The 19,446-nt window shown below is 39.2% G+C and overlaps 1 protein-coding gene across 7 annotated transcripts in view; it reads left to right on the top strand.

The window, feature by feature from the left end:
• Nucleotides 1-19,446, top strand: part of HECW2 (HECT, C2 and WW domain containing E3 ubiquitin protein ligase 2) — a 392,970-nt gene that overhangs the window by 299,877 nt on the left and 73,647 nt on the right. For all 7 annotated transcript variants that reach the window (XM_034954717.3, XM_055108913.2, XM_063595507.1 and 4 more), the window contains 3 exons: nt 8,748-8,882; nt 13,290-13,392; nt 16,116-16,212. In XM_034954717.3, coding sequence (XP_034810608.1) covers nt 8,748-8,882; nt 13,290-13,392; nt 16,116-16,212 — 335 coding nt within the window. The remainder of the gene's footprint in view (nt 1-8,747; nt 8,883-13,289; nt 13,393-16,115; nt 16,213-19,446) is intronic.

The raw sequence follows: 19,446 nt of genomic DNA, 5'->3' as shown, positions 1-19,446 counted from the left end.
TCATGAGATTTTAAAAAATAAAAATATACAATGGGGACCATCTTCTTATTTAAAGTGAAATATCTTTCCCATAGTTTGTTGTGTTTTTCCCTACAGAAATCATGTGTTACAATATCTCCCAGCTAAATTGGCTTCCATTGCTATGTCCAAGCTTTGTAACTGTAGAGGTTTTGACTTTGGGTGTCAGATTGGGAGTTTAAGTATCAGAATGGTCCAAATACTCATCTTTGAGAACCACAGCAAATAGCATTTATGGTTATGAGGACAGATTTTAGAACAGAACAAATATTTGTAGGGTAGAAAGTACCACAGGCTGAGCCTATTTGAGAATTCTCATTTTACCAGACCCTAATAGCCTGTGTGGCTACAGTTGTTTCAGTAATGACCCAGACCCTGGTTTCAATCTTGCATGAAACTGATGGCAACTATTTACTGGGTCAAGTCCTATTTATCTCAGTGAGTAAAGTGCAACTTAATATTTGGAGGCCACAACTTATTATAATTTCAAAAGTCTCTTAGCAAGATAAGTGCTACATTTTGAAAAATATGTTGTCTACTTGACCACCACATTTGTTACTTTTGTGACACATTTTTAATTGCTTGGAAACAACTGATACCTCTTGTGGTGGGTATCTGGTTTAATTACCTTAAGTTATGCAGCAATCTAGCTGTTGATGGAATTAAACTATAAAATGATAGATAGCACATGGTTTTTAAGGACCTCTTGTCTATTTTAAAAGGTAAAAATATGTTAGAAAAAATTAATGCATAAGTATACATAGAAGGCAAATGGCAAAAATAAACTGTCTAGGGGTTGTGTACCTTTTTGAATGAGAAAATAGAGCAGAGATCAGTTTTCTGAATAAATTTCTGAGTAAAACAGTAGACTCATGGAATCTTGAAGGAATTGCCTAAGTACAGAGATGGCCTTTGCCTTTTCTTTTTTAACAGTTGTCTTTATGAGCTGCATGGATTTAAATATATATATATATATATGTGTATATATATATGTGTGTATATATATATATGACCTCCATCTTAAAATATATATATATGAGTATATGATTTCAACATTTCATGGTAATGCCCTTCTACTCCACCTAAAATGTGGTAATTTGGATAACTTTATTCCCACTCTTCCACAGCTGTAAGTTGGGAAATGTTGAACAATCAGCAATCTGTGGCAGGTGGAGAGGAGGGCTGATTTGTAGCATTTGCCAGTTTTGATGGTGTAAATTCTCCCAACATGGTCAATTACATGCTGTCAGCATCACATCAACCTGCTCACAGAATTCCTTAAAATTACAGTCCACTCTCACGAGCTGGTACAAACCATCTCCAACATAACACTGGCTCCCCTCTTATAGGTTGAATGCCTAAATACTGTCACTCCCAACATATAAAATACCACTCCCTTAGCTAACATTTTACATCAAAGTGTTGTACTTATATTGTGCTTGTCCACATCTACTAACCGACTGTTTTTGGGACTCTGGCCCAAGTACCACAAATCCCTGTTTCCTCTCCTAGCACCTTTAGAGCTGCAGTCATAGCAGTTAAACGTAATACTTTTCTATAAGCTTTTTTGTGACTGATACAGATGTCATGAAATAATTGGGACTACTGATTCCTTCAAAAGAACCAAGTTAGCATGACGATTTTTTACTGAGGATAAACTGTATCATTCAGCCCTTTTCATCTCCACTATTTGTGACAAAGAGTCTGTCTAAGACATAGAGAAAATAATAGCATGTTTATTCCTTATAACTGGGGGAATCTTGGGGGAAGGAGCCAGGAGCTGAGAAGAGAGTTATAATCTGGAAGGAAGAGAATGGGTAAGTAAATACAATCTTTAAAAAATGAAAGTAGATTACAATGAGCCTTTTTTTGAGCACTTCTGAGACTTTGTAGGCTAAGACACCAGAATTTACAGCAGATACAATACATAGTGCTTCTGGCTTATCAATTATTGTCCTTTCACTGTTTACATAACTCTTTACAGAAAGAAAAATGGAAGATCGGATGTTCTGTCTTTCTGTAGCATTCTGTAGCATAGTTACAAGCACTTTTTGTTTTATTTTGTTTATATAGCCTTTTAATATGTATTCCTTAGTGGCAAAATAGTAACTGGAAACAATTTCAAACTTCTTTAACTTAGATTTGTTGAGCCTGAGGTTGGTATTTCTTCATAAATAGTGATGGCTTTTTCTTTTCTTAAAATAATAGAAGTTTTTTTAAAAAAAGAAAAAAGAAAGAATTGTGTAAAGAAAGAAATGTATTTTGTTTGGCTTCACTAAAATACCACTTGGCTCCAACTAGCCCATATTTCCTGACTCTGACTATGCCCCGAAGCAGTGAAAGGGTAGATGTTTTTAAAAATGAGATTCGAGTTTGTGTATTTGCATTCCTTTCAGTTTTTGAGTTGTTAGTTGGCCCAGCACTGTAAAGCTTGAGTGAATTTCCTTAATGAAACTTAGCATTAGGGAATCAATATTGTTCAAAATTTGCTTTGCTAGTAGCCAATGTGAAAAGGATCTATTTTTCCATACGATTTCTTTTTTCATGCCTGCATTCTCGACATACTCTACTCTAGACAGCATTTATTAATATGTGATAGATACTTACATAAATAATTGCAGGCTATTCAAAAACTGTGACATAAAGTGATCCAAATGTACTAGGTCAGCTTCATTGCTGGCTTGAACTAGGTAGCATTTCCTGTGGGAAAGTGATCCATTTTCCTGACATAATTGATATGTGTGTCACAAATAGAAATGGCATGCTTGGACTTTGCATGCTCTTCTCCTCATTTTAAAGTAGAATCTATTTTTCACAATTCAGCTGTGACCTGAGTAATTTCCTTTATGTGAATAAAGCAAAGCACTAAGGAAACCTGTCCAAGGTCACACAGTGGGCCCAGAGCAGAGCCAAAACTCACACCAAGGGATAGCTCCTTAGAAGTGCTATATTCAGTCAGTGCCCTAGCTGTGTGGCTTTGATGGAGGTCTTAATTGAGACTTTTCCCCTAAGTACTTGGCAGATGTAAAAAGCATGTGTAAACAATATACACATTCCATTTGACTCTGAAATAGAGCCCCTTGTGGGATACAAATAGGACCTATTCTCCACCCATGGCCATCCTTCCAACAGATTAGTGATGAGAATTGGGCGCAGTATGTAGAGCATGCTGTCTGGGATCAGTAGCAGTCTTTCCACTTGAAACTTTGCAGTGTTGAAACTGGTGAGGCCAAGCACTGTGAGTGGCTGTTACTGTCAGCCTCATTCAATACATAATGAAATGTTTTCCTAAAATAAAGTATGATATAAGGTGTGAGGGGAGTGGGAAGAACATAAAAAGGAAAAGATGGTAGGCAGAAAGCAGAATGGAAAAAAGGAGATAATGTATGAAAAGAAGAGAGGTGGGGAAAAAGATATTGCTCATTGGGCTTTGGGGTCAGACAGAAACATGGGTTCAAATCCCAGCTTGATAAGTTCCAACTGTACATTTCACTTAAATTGGGAATTGTATTCTAGCTGTATTAAAGGTGAATGATAGATATATCATTATTCACCAAATAGGGAAAATCCCTACATATAATGGTGGTTTCTGATTTTACTTTTAGAGAGACTGTCTTTCCTCTGCAGTGTGGAAACTTCACTGTTTCCAGTGGGATTTGATTTGACTGTATCGTAGTGGAAAACCCATATACATTTTAACATACAAGACTGTATTCTCACCAGGCATGGTGGCTTACGCCTGTAATCCTGACACTTTGAGAGGCCAAAGCAGGTGGATCACCTGAGGTCAGGAGTTCAACACCAGCCTGGCCAACGTGATGAAACCCCGTCTCTATTAAAAATACAAAAAATTAGGTGTGGTAGCGTGGTGGTGCGTGCCTGTAATTCCAGCTACTTGGGAGGTGGAGGCAGGAGAGTCACTTGAACCTGGGAGGCAGAGGTTGCAGGGAGCCAAGATTGTGCCACTGCACTCCAGCCTGGGCAACAGAGCAAGACTCCATCTCAAAAAAAAAAAAGTGTATTCTCTCACATAAAGAAGTTGAGAGGTAGGCAGTCTAGGGTTGACCAGGGAGTTCATCATGTTGCAAAAGCCCCCATCTCCTTCCAACTTTTTTTTTTTTTTTTTTTTTTTTTTGAGATGGAGTCTTGCTCTGTCACCCAGGCTGGAGTGCAGTGGTGCGATCTCTGCTGACTGTAACCTCTGCCTCCCGGGTTCACGCCGTTCTCCTACCTCAGCCTCCCAAGTAGCTGGGACTACAGGTGCCCGCCACCACGCCCAGCTAACTTTTTGTATATTTTTAGTAGAGACGAGGTTTCATCATGTTAGCCAGGACGGTCTCCCTCTCCTGACCTCATGATCCGCCTGCCTTGGCCTCCCAAAGTGCTGGGATTACAGGTGTGAGCCACCACACCTAGCCGCTCCTTCCAACTTTTTGCTCAGCCATCCTTCATTTTGTAAACCAAAAATAAAATTCTAAGCCCCTCAACCATCTGAATGGACCCCTCCTCTCAGCCAAGGACATTCCAAAGTTAACCTAAAAAAGCTAGTTCAGGCCATGATGGAAAGTGGGGGGTTGGATATGCCTTGCAGCTGACCAGCATTAACACCAACACAGAGACCTTAAGACTGATAGAACAGAGCCTTTGAGTCTGATAAGAAATATTTACAGTCTATTCTCTCTGAAGCCTGCTACCTGGAGGCTTCATCTGCATGATAAAACCTTGGTCTCCACAATCGTTTTCATAACCCAGACATTCCTTTCTATTGATTCCAGATCTTTAGATAATAACCAATTGCCAAACAGAAAGTCTTTGAATCTCCCTATGACCTAGAACCGCCCCCACCCCTGCTTCCAGTTGTCTCGCCTTTCCAGACTGAACTAACATATATCTTGCATGTGTTTTTGGTGTCTTAGCCCTCTCTAAAATGTATAAAACCAAGTCCACCTTGGGTAGACATTCTCAGGATCTCTTGAGGGCTGTGTCACAAGCCATTGGCCACTCATGCTTGGCTCAGAATAAATCTCTTCAAATATTTTACAGAGTTTGACTCTTTTCCTCAACAATCCCCATGGTTCAGTATGGCTACTGGAGCTCCACTATTAAATTTGTGTTTCAGAGGGTAGGATGGGTGAAGGACAGAACGAAGGATCATCTGTCCCTTATCAGATTTCCCAGAAGTACTATGTTTTACATCTTACTGGTCAGAACTTAGTCTTGGCCACACATACTTACAAGGAGCCTGGTAACAAACACAGTTTTCACTGGTCCTCCTTTTTTTGAGCCTTGTGTATGGGCTTTAGCAAGAAACACTGTGATCCTTAGGAAACTGTTTCAGAAAAGAAAACTATTATTTGTGAAAATAATAGGACCTCATATTTGAGGTGTCACAGGCAGCATGCTCAAAAATTCATATGAACTATCTCATTTAACCTTCCTTTAATGTAGTTATGATCCCCATTTAACAGGAAAAGAAACTGAGGTTTAAAATTTTTAACTAGTTTGCCCAAGGTGACATTGCTAGTGAGTAGCAAACTAGAGCTCAGAACCAAGCTTGTCTTTTTCCAAATTCGAAGCATTTAATCATTATGTTGCCTCCCACTTCTCAATTTTTAACCTGGTACATTTACAATGGGATTATTAAAATCTTCTGTTTGTGGTTTTAGGGTCTTTAGCTTCCCTCATTTTTTTCCCCCAAATCTTAAGTATTTCGGTAAAAGAACACGCTTTTTTTTTTTTTTTTTTTGAGACGGGGTCTCACTCTGTCACCTACCCAGGCTGGAGTGCAGTGGTGCAATCTTCGCTCACTGCAATCACCACCTCCCAGGCTCAAATGATCCTCTCACTTCAGCCTCCCAAGTAGCTGGGACTACAGGTGTCTGCCACCGCATGCCTGGATAATTTCTGAATATTTTGTAGAGACAGGGTTTTGCCATGTTGCCCAGGCTGGCCTTAAACTTCTGAGCTCAAGCGATCCACCTACCTCAGCCTTCCAAAGTGCTGGGATTACAGGTGTGAGCCATCGCGCCTGGCCCAAGAACATGCTTTTTAGCACTTGGTTAGTTAATTGTTAGTTGTCTCCTTGTATTTTGGTTGGAAATTCAAGTTTTTGGCAATTTGTTTTTATCTGAGCACCCTCTTTCTCCCAGGCACAGCCCTAAAAGCTACTGGGGATAACAGAGTGACTATACAGTCACTACTCCCAAGGCTTTTGCAGTATAGTTCTTTTGAGAATGGATTTTAGACAAGCCTCTTAACATCACATTAGGCTATGACACTACATACAAATCATAGTTGACCTACATGTAGACACCCACTTGTCTTTATAATTGCAAGTGCATCATTGTACCATTAATGACCACCCATCCCTTCAAAACATTCCTAAGAAATTAGGTAAATAGGCCATTCTAATTTATGCTGTTTGTATTTTTCCCTTAAACAAGATGGTTAATAGGATTGTGTTAGTAATAAAAGCTTGTTACTCTCCATTTACATACAGAGGATATGGGTTTGGTTCTAATATGTATTATTTAAAAATAGGTATTAGCCACATCCATTGGTGCAAAATAATTTAATTGCTATTTTATGACATTTTGAATAGTGGCAGAAATAGTGGACAATTGTATTAGAAGCACAAACCAAATGGGACCAATGTGACGTTTGGGGTCAGAACCTGTCAATGCAAGTCCACACAGGTTTTATCACTGGAGTACTTTTTATAAGACCTGAGAAGAAGGATGTTTCACTCAAAGTTAGTGAAGAGGAAACATTACCCAGGATGTGAGGCTGATGACAAAATCTCACACAAAACCTTTATTTTTTTTGTACCCAGAATTGGATAGTAAGAGAAAGGACTGGGAAAGATTCCTGTTCTGTCCATTTTTCTGCTTTGTTTTCTGGTACATCCATTGCTTAAAGTTATTTCTTTATAAAGATGTAAAAATGTTTTCTATATGGGACCTGCCCCATTTCTTGATGATGTACATAGAGTTCCATATGAAACATTCTGTTCCATAATGGGAAAATAGGTTTCTAAATAGGCATAAATATACTATCTGCCTCTGGCATTTGCCTAGATACCTTCATCTCTAGGTGTTAAGGTACTTTGTTAACTGAGCTCCATTGGTTTGAAAGGTCAGTTCTTTTTTGCCTGTTATTTGGCATACATCATGTGCCTTGATACTAGGTTTATAGGTACTGAGTCTCCTGGCTCTCCTAATAGCCCCTTTCATCTTTGATGACCTAATTAACTATCTGATCATGGAAAACTTACAATTTCTAATTGTACTTAAGATAATGGGTTTCATTATTACCTTGAGTCAATTTTACTTTGAAAACTTACAACATTGGGCCCCTAAGGATAATGATAGATAGCACTTGTATAGTTTTAGAATTAAACAAACAGACCAAAAAATGCTTTGCTACATTGTAGTCCATCTTACTGCAATGCTGAGGTAAATGGTTTGTGCTCATTCATGATTTCATGTTATCAGAGATTCTGCAGTGATCATGACAGACATGGCTTCCACTCTTCTAACACATTATGGGGGAGAAATGTTAAGAATGAAGGAGACATGTTTTTGTAAGAAATATATAGCTCAGAGAACTTAAGTGACTTACCCAAAGTTCTAGACGGTATGTGATGAGTTTGTATGGGTGTGTAATGGGCGACTAAACTGGAAAGGCATGTAGGCAGACTGTTAAAGAGTAATGAAAAACTGACCAAAGAGTAGGAATGTCTTTTCTGTGGACAATGGATAGCCATGAGAAGCTTTGTATTGGGGTGGTGATGTAATTGAAGTGTTTAGAAAGAATATTCTTATAGTAACGGGCCAGTTAAATGACTATGGTGATAGAGATGTGGAGCAGCTGAGAAGCCACCAGTACTTGCACACATAAAATAAAGTCCCAAAATAATGGGGTGGTGTTCAGGCTGGGAGGGGACAAATAGAGGACACTACAGTGAGAAAATGAGAAGGATTTTGTGGCTTACTGTATAGGAGAAGGAAAAAAGAAGAGAAGTCAATGATATTTAAAAGTTTCGGCCGGGTGCCGTGGCTCACACCTGTAATCCCAACACTTTGGGAGGCCAAGGCAGGCAGATCACGAGGTCAGGAGATCGAGACCATCCTGGCTAACACAGTGAAACCCCGTCTCTACTAAATATACAAAAAATTAGCTGGGCATGGTGGTGGGCGCCTGTAGTCCCAGCTACTTGGGAGGCTGAGGCAGGAGAATGGCGTGAACCTGGGAGGTGGAGCTTACAGTGAGCTGAGATCGTGCCACTGCACTCCAGCCTGGGCGACAGAGCGAGACTCAGTCTCAAAAAAAAAAAAATTTTTTTTTTAAAGTTTCAAGGTGGTAAGAACTTTATAATACCACATATGACAGTAAGAGCTCAAAGACCATCAGTTAAGAGAAGCCTAAATGTCCATTCTTCTGGCTTCCTTCTTGGATCATATCTTTGGTGACTACCTCATGGAGTATTTCCTAAAACCAGGCATAATGTTCCTTCCTGCTCTCTTCGTTCTGGATCTCATCTAAGCTTGGCTTTCTCTAATCTGATCTGTCCTGTGTGGGTAAGGAGAAATTTCCCCAAAGATTGAAAATTATGAGAAAATAGAGCTAAGATTGTGACTCAGAAGTGAGTCTTTTCCTGACCGTCTGATGTTATAAGTCAGCTAAGACATGTGAGCGGCATGTATTTGACTCAGTGTATTGTATCCTAGGCATTCTTTGTGGACCACAACTCCCGCACCACCACTTTCATTGATCCCCGGCTCCCACTTCAGAGCAGTAGACCCACAAGTGCGCTGGTTCATCGGCAACACCTGACAAGGCAACGCAGCCACAGTGCGGGTGAGGTGAGTCATGCGTTTTGGGGACTGACCTGTTGGTTGATAGACGCTTCTAGTATGTGATGGTTTGAGGAATTCGACTGATTTTTTTAAAACATTTTTTCTTTCTTTTTTTTTTTTGAGTTTGATTTAGAGGCTGAAAAGCTTTCGAATGTTGACAGGGCTTCTCTGGAAATACATACAGCCTAAATCACAAATTTAAAAAGGTAGGATATATGAGGCAAAACTGAAGAAATTTAAGATTTTTTGACTCAGAGGAAGGTGAGAGGGAGTTGATAATGTACTAAAATGTTCGAGACAGGAAGATGATAAGCCCATTTGCACACCCATTTTCAGCCTCACAGGAAGAAATGAATATAACTTGGTTAAATGTGGAATTTCTTTTTATATATATATATATATATATTTTATTATACTTTAAGTTCTACGGTACACGTGCGCAATGTGAAGGTTTGTTACATATGTATACATGTGCCATGTTGGTGTGCTGCACCCATTAACTCATCATTTACATTAGGTATACCTCCTAATGCTATCCCTCCCCCCTCCCCCCACCCCATAACAGGCCCCGGTGTGTGATGTTCCCCTTCCTGTGTCCAAGTGTTCTCACTGTTCAATTCCCACCTATGAGTGAGAACATGCGGTGTTTGGTTTTTTGTCCTTGTGATAGTTTACTGAGAATGATGGTTTCCAGCTTCATCCATGTCCCTACAAAGGACATGAACTCATCATTTTTTATGGCTGCGTAGTATTCCATGGTGTATATGTGCCACATTTTCTCAATCCAGTCTATCATTGTTGGACATTTGGATTGGTTCCAAGTCTTTGCTATTGTGAGTAGTGCCACAATAAACATACGTGTGCATGTGTCTTTATAGCAGCATGATTTATAGTCCTTTGGGTATATACCCAGTAATGGGATGGCTGGGTCAAATGGTATTTCTAGTTCTAGATCCCTGAGGAATCGCCACACTGTCTTCCACAACGGTTGAGCTAATTTACAGTCCCACCAACAGTGTAAAAGTGTTCCTATTTCTCCACATCCTCTCCAGCACCTGTTGTTTCCTGACTTTTTAATGATTGCCATTCTAACTGGTATGAGATGATAGAATTTCTTAAGTGAAGTTTTCTATATTACATTAAAATATCCATCCAGGGATATGGGATTATGGAATCCTCACTAGTATTCTTTAAAATTAGGATATTTTTGAGAGAGTTGATTTATATACTTTATGTGCCTGGAGAAAAAGGGCTGAACTAAGAATTACTAAAAACTGCTCTACTTTACCGGTTTGCAGGGACCAATGGTAACCACACGAGGGCCCTCTAATATCCTAACCAAAAAAAAGAACAACCCTTGTTTCACTTCTTCCTTTTGCAGCTTCAATATATAAAAGAAATGTCTTAAGTCAAGTTTTCTTCTCCTTCACATGGGCTTATGATTTGATTATATACCATCACTTGATTTACATTGTTTCTGAAAATTCCCTTAGACAATAGAATTTGGATCCTTTACCCACCTTTACATGCCTTTTCTGTGTCTATGTGCATGTCATATTTTCAGTATTATATTGTACATCAAATATCTTTGTATCCATATATTTTGTATAAGAAAAAATATGAATACAATAAATAACTGGATCTGATTCATCAAAATTCTACTCTTGGAATTTCCCCTCGTGATTTATATACTTGCTCCAATGCATCATGTGTTTGCTGGTTCTAAGTGCAGATATAGAAGGGTACACATGAGAAGCTCATATAAAAATGATATACAAATATATTACAGGATGAGGTATGTGCAAAAATTTTTCTGTTTTATGAGTAGCTAATAAATCTTTACCTTGCTGTCATGTAACCCATTAGTGGTGAACTGAATGACACTAACAACATTCATCTTAAAAGCAGAACAGACCTCTCACCTTTGGACTTTGTGTGTGATGTGTAGCACAATTAGGGCTCTGTCTGATATTTTATTGCATAGCCCGTGCCCTTTAACCACTCACCTTATCATGACTTCACAGTATGAAGCTGGCTGTTTGGTCTAGTTAGGACTATTTTTCTGGGAAAACATGCATGAGATTAATAGCTATACTTTCATTTTCTTTCAACCCCTCTACCTTAAAACATGAATATTTTCATGGTCTAGTAGTAGTAGCCTTTATGAGAGAGGGACCCTAAGGGATACATGAAGACTTTTCCTCCTATGGCTGGAAACTGAGCAGTGGCCCAGAGATAAGTCCATATAGACTAAGTGTCCAGCCCTCCACATTGTTAAACCTTCCGGGGGAGTGTCCTTTCTGACACAGCTGTTGGAAGCATGCACATCCTGAAGTGCTGCCCATCAGAGGGATTGCCCACTGTCCGCTGGTCTGGTTGCAAGGACTGAGGTCTTAGGGAGAAGACCTTTGGCTTTTCTGGGAAATGATGAGACATGGCAACATACTGTGAGGAGAGAAAGTATATATTGGAGTGTTGAAATGATAAGTTATCTGACTAACAGTCTATACTTAGTGATCAGATCTCCCCAGAGAGTAGCTGTATTCATTCCTCAAAGCCAGTAACTCAAGAGAAGCAGGATGAGAAGACTTCTAGTTACATACATGAGTCATTTGAGCCACTGTCTTATATTCCTTCAGCAAATATTCCATTCAGTAGAAATATTGATGTCTTTTCCATCTAACAAGTTAACACCAAACACCTGCTACAATGAAGAAACATAGTGGTTGCTGTTATGAGGGATGCAAATAAATAACACATTTCCTGCATTCTTTTTTTTTTTTTTTAAGACAGAGTCTTGCTTTGTCGCCAGGCAGGAGTGCAGTGGCGCGATCTTTGCTCACTGCAACCACCACCTCCCGGGTTCAAGAGATTCTCCTGCCTCAGCCTCCCGAGTAGCTGGGACTACAGGCACCTGCCACCGTGCCCGGCTAATTTTTGTATTTTTAGTAGAGATGGGGTTTCACCATGTTGGCCAGGATGGTCTCGATCTGTTGACCTTGTAATCCGCCCGCCTTGGCCACCCAAAGCGCTGGGATTATAGGTGTGAGCCACCGTGCCCGGCCCACACATTTCCCGCATTCTTAATAGGAAAGGAAAATATGAAAGCCTACTACAAATGAATAAAAATATGAATGAAAAATGCTTTGTAAATTTTCTTTTTTAATAGTTGGGAAAGAAAAATATACCTTTAGATAATCATGTTTTCTTCTTTTTATTTATATCTTTCCAGCTTTAGTGAGGTATAATTGACAAATAATATAAACTGCTCACAATGGCAGCTGCTTGTTCTGTTTGTTCTGTGGGAGCTCAGAGGAGGTTGTATTTAACTTGGTCTTGAAGGAGAGGGAAGACCTTGTCGAGGAGGGGCTGTTTGAACTATGCTTTGAAGAATGAGTGAGAGCATTCTTGAAGGACAAGCAAGCAGTGGAGGGTGGGGAGGATATTTCCAGCATTAGAGTCTTTAGAAAAATCCTCAGCAAATACCCAAGTGATGCAACATGATAAAAGGGCTGCAAATGGTTGTGGGTGGAATAAAACTCTGTTTTCAAAATCCCAGTTTATAAATCCAGTACAGTATGTTATTTTTTCTTATTCTCTCTTATACTGCTGTTCTGCTATTGTCTCAAAAGATTTCTGTAATGTGGGGGAAAATGCTAAAGCAGAAGCAAAAACAACATTAGAGTTTTCTGGTAAGGCTGTTAATGGGTATTTTTGGTTATCTACTTGTATGTATGAGTTTCTAAATCTATATTAGGTGCAATAAATAATTCTGGTTAGGACAACTCTATTTAGCTCCTCCACACCTGCTCCTATTAGCACCCTGGTGTGGGAGGCTCAAACCAGAAAGATCTGTTGTACCAGGTGTTCTAATAGGCATGGAGAATTGCTCCTGAGGAGATAATACACTAACTCGAAACCCCACATGAAGATTGCTGCTCTTCAACCCCTCCTCTGCTGAGCCAGGGAATTCCCTGGCCTGCCTTAGCCAAAAGAAGAAATATCTTGGCACTGCCCCAAAACATTTATACCACTCAGTCTTCCCTTTGATTTTGTTGTTGCAGACTGTGCTCTGTCAATGCAGAAGTTAGTACTGATGAACAAGTCTGCTGTTTAGCTGCTGCAGCCTCAGTAATTATAAGCAGATTGAACTACTTCTGTGCCACTTGGTAAAGAGTCACTGCCCCAGCCCCTCTCAAGAATGTGGATGCCTCAACTCCCCCCACCATTTAGCCACTAAAACAAGGCTTTCAATAACTAAGAACCCTGCTTCAGCCCCACAGCTGGTGTCTGTTCTGATCAAGTGGTACTTCACCATGCTCATTGTTAATATTTTGAACAACTTGGTTTGGGATGCTGATATAGAGCATTCTGGCTCTTGGTGCAGAACATAAATGATGCTTCTGTTTGCAGGTAGGAGAAGATTCTCGACATGCAGGACCACCAGTTCTTCCCAGGCCATCCAGTACATTCAATACAGTCAGTAGGCCACAGTACCAGGACATGGTTCCAGTGGGTATGTCATCCCTTTCCAGAAATCATCTGTCCTTTTGTGCCATTATCTGTACCATGTACACTGTGCTGATACTTCCCCTGTTGTTAGCCTGCTACTTTTTGCCCTATATTGAGAAATTGCTGCATTATCCTTAAGAAATGTATAACAAAATCCTACAGACTTGAGTCTCAAAGGGCTTCTGTCTTGTAATATCCTAAAGGATGAGATTGTTTTTTAATACCACCCTACCTTTCCTGAGTAGAGGTATCAGATTAGATTATTGAAGTTAAGGAAAAATAATTTATTAAGGTAATACATTATGCAATCATTATAAATTAAGAATTTGGACTAGCATATACTTAGTATATATTTAAGGCCAAGACAGAATTTAAATGGTGTGTGAATCTGTAGCAGCCTCACAAAATGAACAATCAAAGAGAGCACATTCTTAAGGGCTTTTGTCACAAATAGAAGGCAGCAAGAACCTCTAAAATAGTAAAATAAAAATAAATGAGTGTGGGAGAAAGGCCTGAAAAACAACTTGAGTTGTTATTAAAAGGATGAGGTTGAAGTAGATCAGTGGTTGCCAAACCTGGAGCGCCTAAGGCAGGTGGAGTGGACAGACTGGTGGGAGGCCATAGGGGCTCCGTGCTCCGTCTTAAATTAGACTAGGTTGGCTGGGCGCAGTGGCTCACGTCTGTAACCCCAGCACTTTGGGAGGCCGAGATGGGCAGATCACAAGGTCGACAGATCGAGACCATCCTGGCTAACACGGTGAAACCCCGTCTCTACTAAAAATACAAAAAATTAGCCAGGCATGGTGGCACGCACCTGTAGTCCCAGTTACTCGGAAGGCTGAGACAGGAGAATCACTTGAACCTGGGAGGCAGAGGTTCCAGTGAGCCGAGATCGCACCACTGCACTCCAGCCTAGGGGCAGAGCAAGACCCAATCTCAAAAAAAAAAAAAAAAAAAAAAAATTAGACCAGCTCTCCATTTATCTTTGTTTTAAAACGTCTTCTTTAAATTTAAAAAAAAAAAAAATGTCGCGAAATTCAATATAATGCCCATGACCTAAGAAGTTTGACCTCTGGATAAGAAGAAATCTAGGGTTGAAGTCTAACAGTCTAGGTTTTTTTTTATGTTATTGCTAATATGACACTAAATACTGCACATGGAATTTTAAAGCACTATAAAATTGTTGCTTAGACAGTTATGTGGGCTCTGAGCTCAGATGCACTATAAACCCCAATTCAATAATTATCCAAGTGTCTTCATTATTCATATATAGTGAAACGTGCACTTAGGGAACATTTGAGTTGACAATGGTATTCCATTTTAGCAGGTAGTATTTCTTTAAAATTGTTATTGTTATTGTATATATAAATATACATAGCTAAAATAGATATGTTATAGGCAATATGATGCAGGTAAGATTGGAAATGGCAGATCTCTACAGAATTATTATACTTCTTTTGTTTAATTATTTGTTAAAGAAAGGCATGTATCTTGATAATATCCTATACCAGAATCTCTGATGTTTAAGAATTTAGACACTCTGTCCTAGTTCTGTGAATTTAAATATATTTGTGCCTATTTATGATTATCAACAAATATAATCAAGATGAATCATCTTAAGTAAACAAATTCATTTTCTTGACAAAAGAGTATTAACGGTATCCTTAATAAATTGTAATTAACTATTTTTAAGTTTCTTTAGCCAACCTTGACTGGGATTTAGATTTTTCTAAACACATTTTGTTCATGGTTCGTGATGATGGTTGTGTTGTAGCTGTTGGTATAGTTGGTTTGGTAAAGAGCTATTTGTGGCTTAATGGCATTGATTTCCACGTAGACTTTTAGAATAGTTTGTCCTCTGCATTTTGGTCCTAGTTGTTGCTGGCAACTAGTACATTTTGGCAAATTGAGTTCTGCCTCTTTACCTCCCTGGCTGGCTGCTAATCAATCAGAAGATGGTTTTTCATTTCTGACTTGTCATTTCTGTGAGGCTGATTTTCGTAAGCTTAAAATGATCAAGATCTAGAATCTCGTTGGTGACCTCATCTTGCCATTTGATAATAAATATGGCTTGTCAAATGAGTTTACTAAGAATGTTTAACTAAGCCACAGCTAACAGACCTAAGTCCAATAATCATATAAAAGGTTAGATACAAATTGGAATGTAAGCCCCTATAGTGGTGGGCATAGTCTAGTTCCAAACTATAACTTTGAATATAAGTAATATTAGCCAGAAAAACAGATTTCATTTATTTATTTTTTTGTTGTTGTTTTTCAATAGAAACAAGTTCTCACTATGTTGCCCAGGCTGGTCTTAATCTCCTGAGCTCAAGTGATCCTCCCAACTCAGACTCTCAAAGTGCTGGGGTTACAGGTGTGAGCTACCATGCCTGGCTGAAAAACAGATGATTTTGAAAAGTTTGGATTTATAGGCTGGGCACAGTGGCTTACACCTGTAATCCTAGCACTTTGGGAGGCCGAGGCAGGTGGATCAACTGAGGTCAGGAGTTTGAGATCAGCCTGGCCAACATGGCAAAACCCCATCCCTACTAAAAATACAAAAAAATTAGCTGAGCATGGTGGCAGGCACCTATAATCCCAGCTACTTGGAAGGCTGAGGCAGGAAAATCGCTTGAACCCGGTGGGGCACACAAGTTTGGATTTATATACATAAAACTAAAAATAGATTCTTTTTTAAATTGTTGTCTTTTTTGATTTTTTTTTCAGCTTACAATGACAAGATTGTTGCATTTCTACGTCAACCCAATATCTTTGAAATTCTACAGGAGCGTCAACCTGATCTTACCAGGAATCACTCACTCAGGTAACAATAATATTGGTATTTGGTTCAAGTTGCATAAACACAAACCATTAAATCTTAGTTGTACTGATAGTTGTCTTGGAAATTTATTCTTTCTTTCTGACATCCTTTGCAAAACATCTTGTATGCAAATATTTTGTCATCATCACCAGGTATTGTAGTGCTGGCTTCTCTCTATTAAGTATAAAAGTTGAATAAAATCGGCCGGGCACGGTGACTCACGCCTGTAATCTCAGCACTTGGGGAGGCCGAGGCAGGCAGATCATGAGGTCAAGAGAGCAAGACCATCCTGCCCAACATGGTGAAACCCCGTCTCTACTAAAAATACAAAAACTAGCTGAGCCTGGTGGTGCGTGCCTGTAGACCCAGCTACTCGGGAGGCTAAGGCAGGAGAATCGCTTGAACCTGGGAGGTGGAGGTTGCAGTGAGCTGAGATTGCACCACTGCACTCCAGTCTGGCGACAGAGTGAGACTCTGTCTCAAAAAAAATAAATAAATAAAGGTGAATAAAATCAACTAAACAACCCAGAACCCTATTTAAAAAACGAAATATGAAAAAAAATTTAAGCCAAGTGTTTATCCTAGATGTGCAGATTATAATGAAATTAATGACATAACTTTTTGAGTGTAACTTGAGTAAGCAAAAGTAGCATACAGTTTATTGAATTGAGATATATAGAGTTCCAGACTTGGTATTCACATTTTTCCATAATAAAAACAGATTAGAACCTAAGTAGGGAATGTGATACTCTCTAAAACTGAGCCTCCCCTTGCATGAGCCCTCTCTTCTAAACAACTTTTCAAAACATCATTTCTCAAGCCCAGTTTTACTTTCCTGAATACATGCTGTTCCCCTTCCCTGGCAAGCTTTTCTCTCCTTCTAAGTTTGGGAAGCAAGATTTTTCCACTAAAACCCAGCAGAAGCTTTCCCTCCTTGAAATCTTTCAACTCCACTGTGGACTCTCACTTTCATGATCTAGGCTAGTATTTCTCTAAGTGTGCTAGGCATCAGTGGGGATAGGAAAAGAAGAGTTTCTGCTGAAAATCTTTCTTAACCCCAAGTCCAGTTGTCACTTTTACTGGTAGAAGTATATTTGCCTGGTAGTACCATCCTGGCCCACAGCAGTGATTCCCAAATACTGATCCACTAAGTTGTGCCAAACTGTTTTCATCAGTATCACCTGGGAAGCTTTGTATAATACAAAATGCCAGGTCATGCCTCCTCCAATTCCTCTCCCTTCTCTGAATTTATACCCCTGTTCTCCCATGCCCTACCCAGAAATTTAATTCAAGAGGTCTGGGGTAGAGCCTAAGAATTATTTTTTCAAAACCTCTCTGTATAATTCTGATGGCACAGTTGGCTGCAATAACCTTTGGTCTTGACACTATTTTGATCATGAGTCATGAAATGTATCACATTGTCCTTTGTACTGGTTTGACTTTATGACTTTTGTGTTTTGATTTGACTTTTCAAGTCCTTATGCATTATTTTCCAATTAGATTTTAAGAACCTTGCAAATAGGGATCTTATCCAACTCATCATTATTTTTCCTCCTTACTGTTCAAATATCTAGAATAGCATTTTGCACATACTGAATGTAAAAATATATATGTATATAGTTGTCGATTTGAAAATAAATTACCAAATATTCTCACGATATTCTTGGTCTCATGTCTTTTTTTTTTTTTTTTTTGGGAGGGGGGAGACGGAGTCCCACTCTTGTCGCCCAGGCTGGAGTGCAGTGGTGCGATCTCGGTTCACTGCAACCTCCGCCTTCCGGGTTCAAGCGATTCTCCTGCTTCAGCCTCCCGAGTAGCTGGGATGACAGGTGCCCACCTCAACACCCGGCTAATTTTTGTATTTTTAGTAGAGACGGGATTTCACCATGTTAGTCAGGCTGGTATTGAATGCCTGACCTCAGGTGATCCGCCCGCCTCGGCCTCCCGAAGTGCTGGGATTACAGGCATGAGTCACTGTGCCTGATCTTGGTCTCATGTCTTTAAAGTTGTCACTACCTTCTAAAGTTTGTAAAGGCTAAAGCTACACAAAATTTCAAGTATTATACTATAAACACTGTGTATATAAAAATCCCAGTTTCACCTGCTTTCACATGGTTAATAACATTTGACTCAACTCTTAGTGCCTTCCCCAACATAAGCATGCTGTTCTTAACCACGGAAAAATTATAATAATTATGCAAGTGAAGATTTTGCATGTTTGTTTATTATGGCATCCACTCAGTAATCCACGTTCCCCTAGAGAATCTTGTGTAAGAAGTTTTAGTTCTAAAAAATTGCAGAAACGAGCCCCTCAGTGATCTAATTAGAAATGTTAGCAATCCTAGACCTCAAAGCAAAACAAATAAAATTCTTCCTCTTTTGCTAATCACAAAATAAAGAGAACTCTATTTTCTCTCTTTTCTACCACTTCCAACCAACACATGCCACTAGTTAATATCTGTTCCTCTAAGTGTACCCCATCCCCCACAAAAGAGGAAACTCAAGAAGTTTTTCACTTTTTCTCTGCATTCCACATTAGTGTGTAATACTAATTAACATATCTTTAAATCTCCACCATCAGAGAGATTAGGTGATCTAATCTACCTGGACAGGGCATTTGTCATTAGTCTTTAATGACTTGACAGAATCTTAACAGATCCTAACAGAGGGAAAAGCTGCAGGCCCAAGTTGGTAGCCTCAAGTTTTGTTTTGTTTTCTTTCTGCTTTTTAGAGTCTGAAAAGTCTCTAATCTCCTAAAGATGTTGAAGATTTTTTTTTTTAGTGGCATCTAGAGTCCTCAGTTAAGCATAATCTTTCTTCTAACATAGGATTCACATGGTAATCTATTTTTATGCAATTATTTGATAGGCTATGAAATATATTTCCATCTTTACAGAATGTGACCATGGGAAGCAGATGCAGTCATGATAAGTAAAAGGAAGGGGGAACTTAAATCAATGAGATAATGCCACTCCTCCTATCCAGAGTGGGTGTCACACTGCACTTCCATTTTCTGTCAAGTTTTTGGGAGTTAAATATTTTGCTTATCATAACATTGTAAAGGGGAAGTTTGTATATCTAAGAGAACATTCTGTTTTATATAGTTGTGAGGAGCATTCCCACAAACACAGGGGTGGGAAATAGGCTGAGCTTCTTTAATTTCCTATTTCAATGATATTTTTGATAACAGATTTATGCATGGAATGGAGCCACTGGGTAATCTATGTGTCAAAGTTC

The sequence above is a fragment of the Pan paniscus genome, chromosome 13 (assembly GCF_029289425.2).
Source record: "Pan paniscus chromosome 13, NHGRI_mPanPan1-v2.0_pri, whole genome shotgun sequence".
Taxonomy (NCBI): Eukaryota; Metazoa; Chordata; class Mammalia; order Primates; family Hominidae; genus Pan; species Pan paniscus.
Note: the sequence above shows the minus strand (reverse complement) of the source record. Positions and strands in the feature narration are given on the sequence as shown.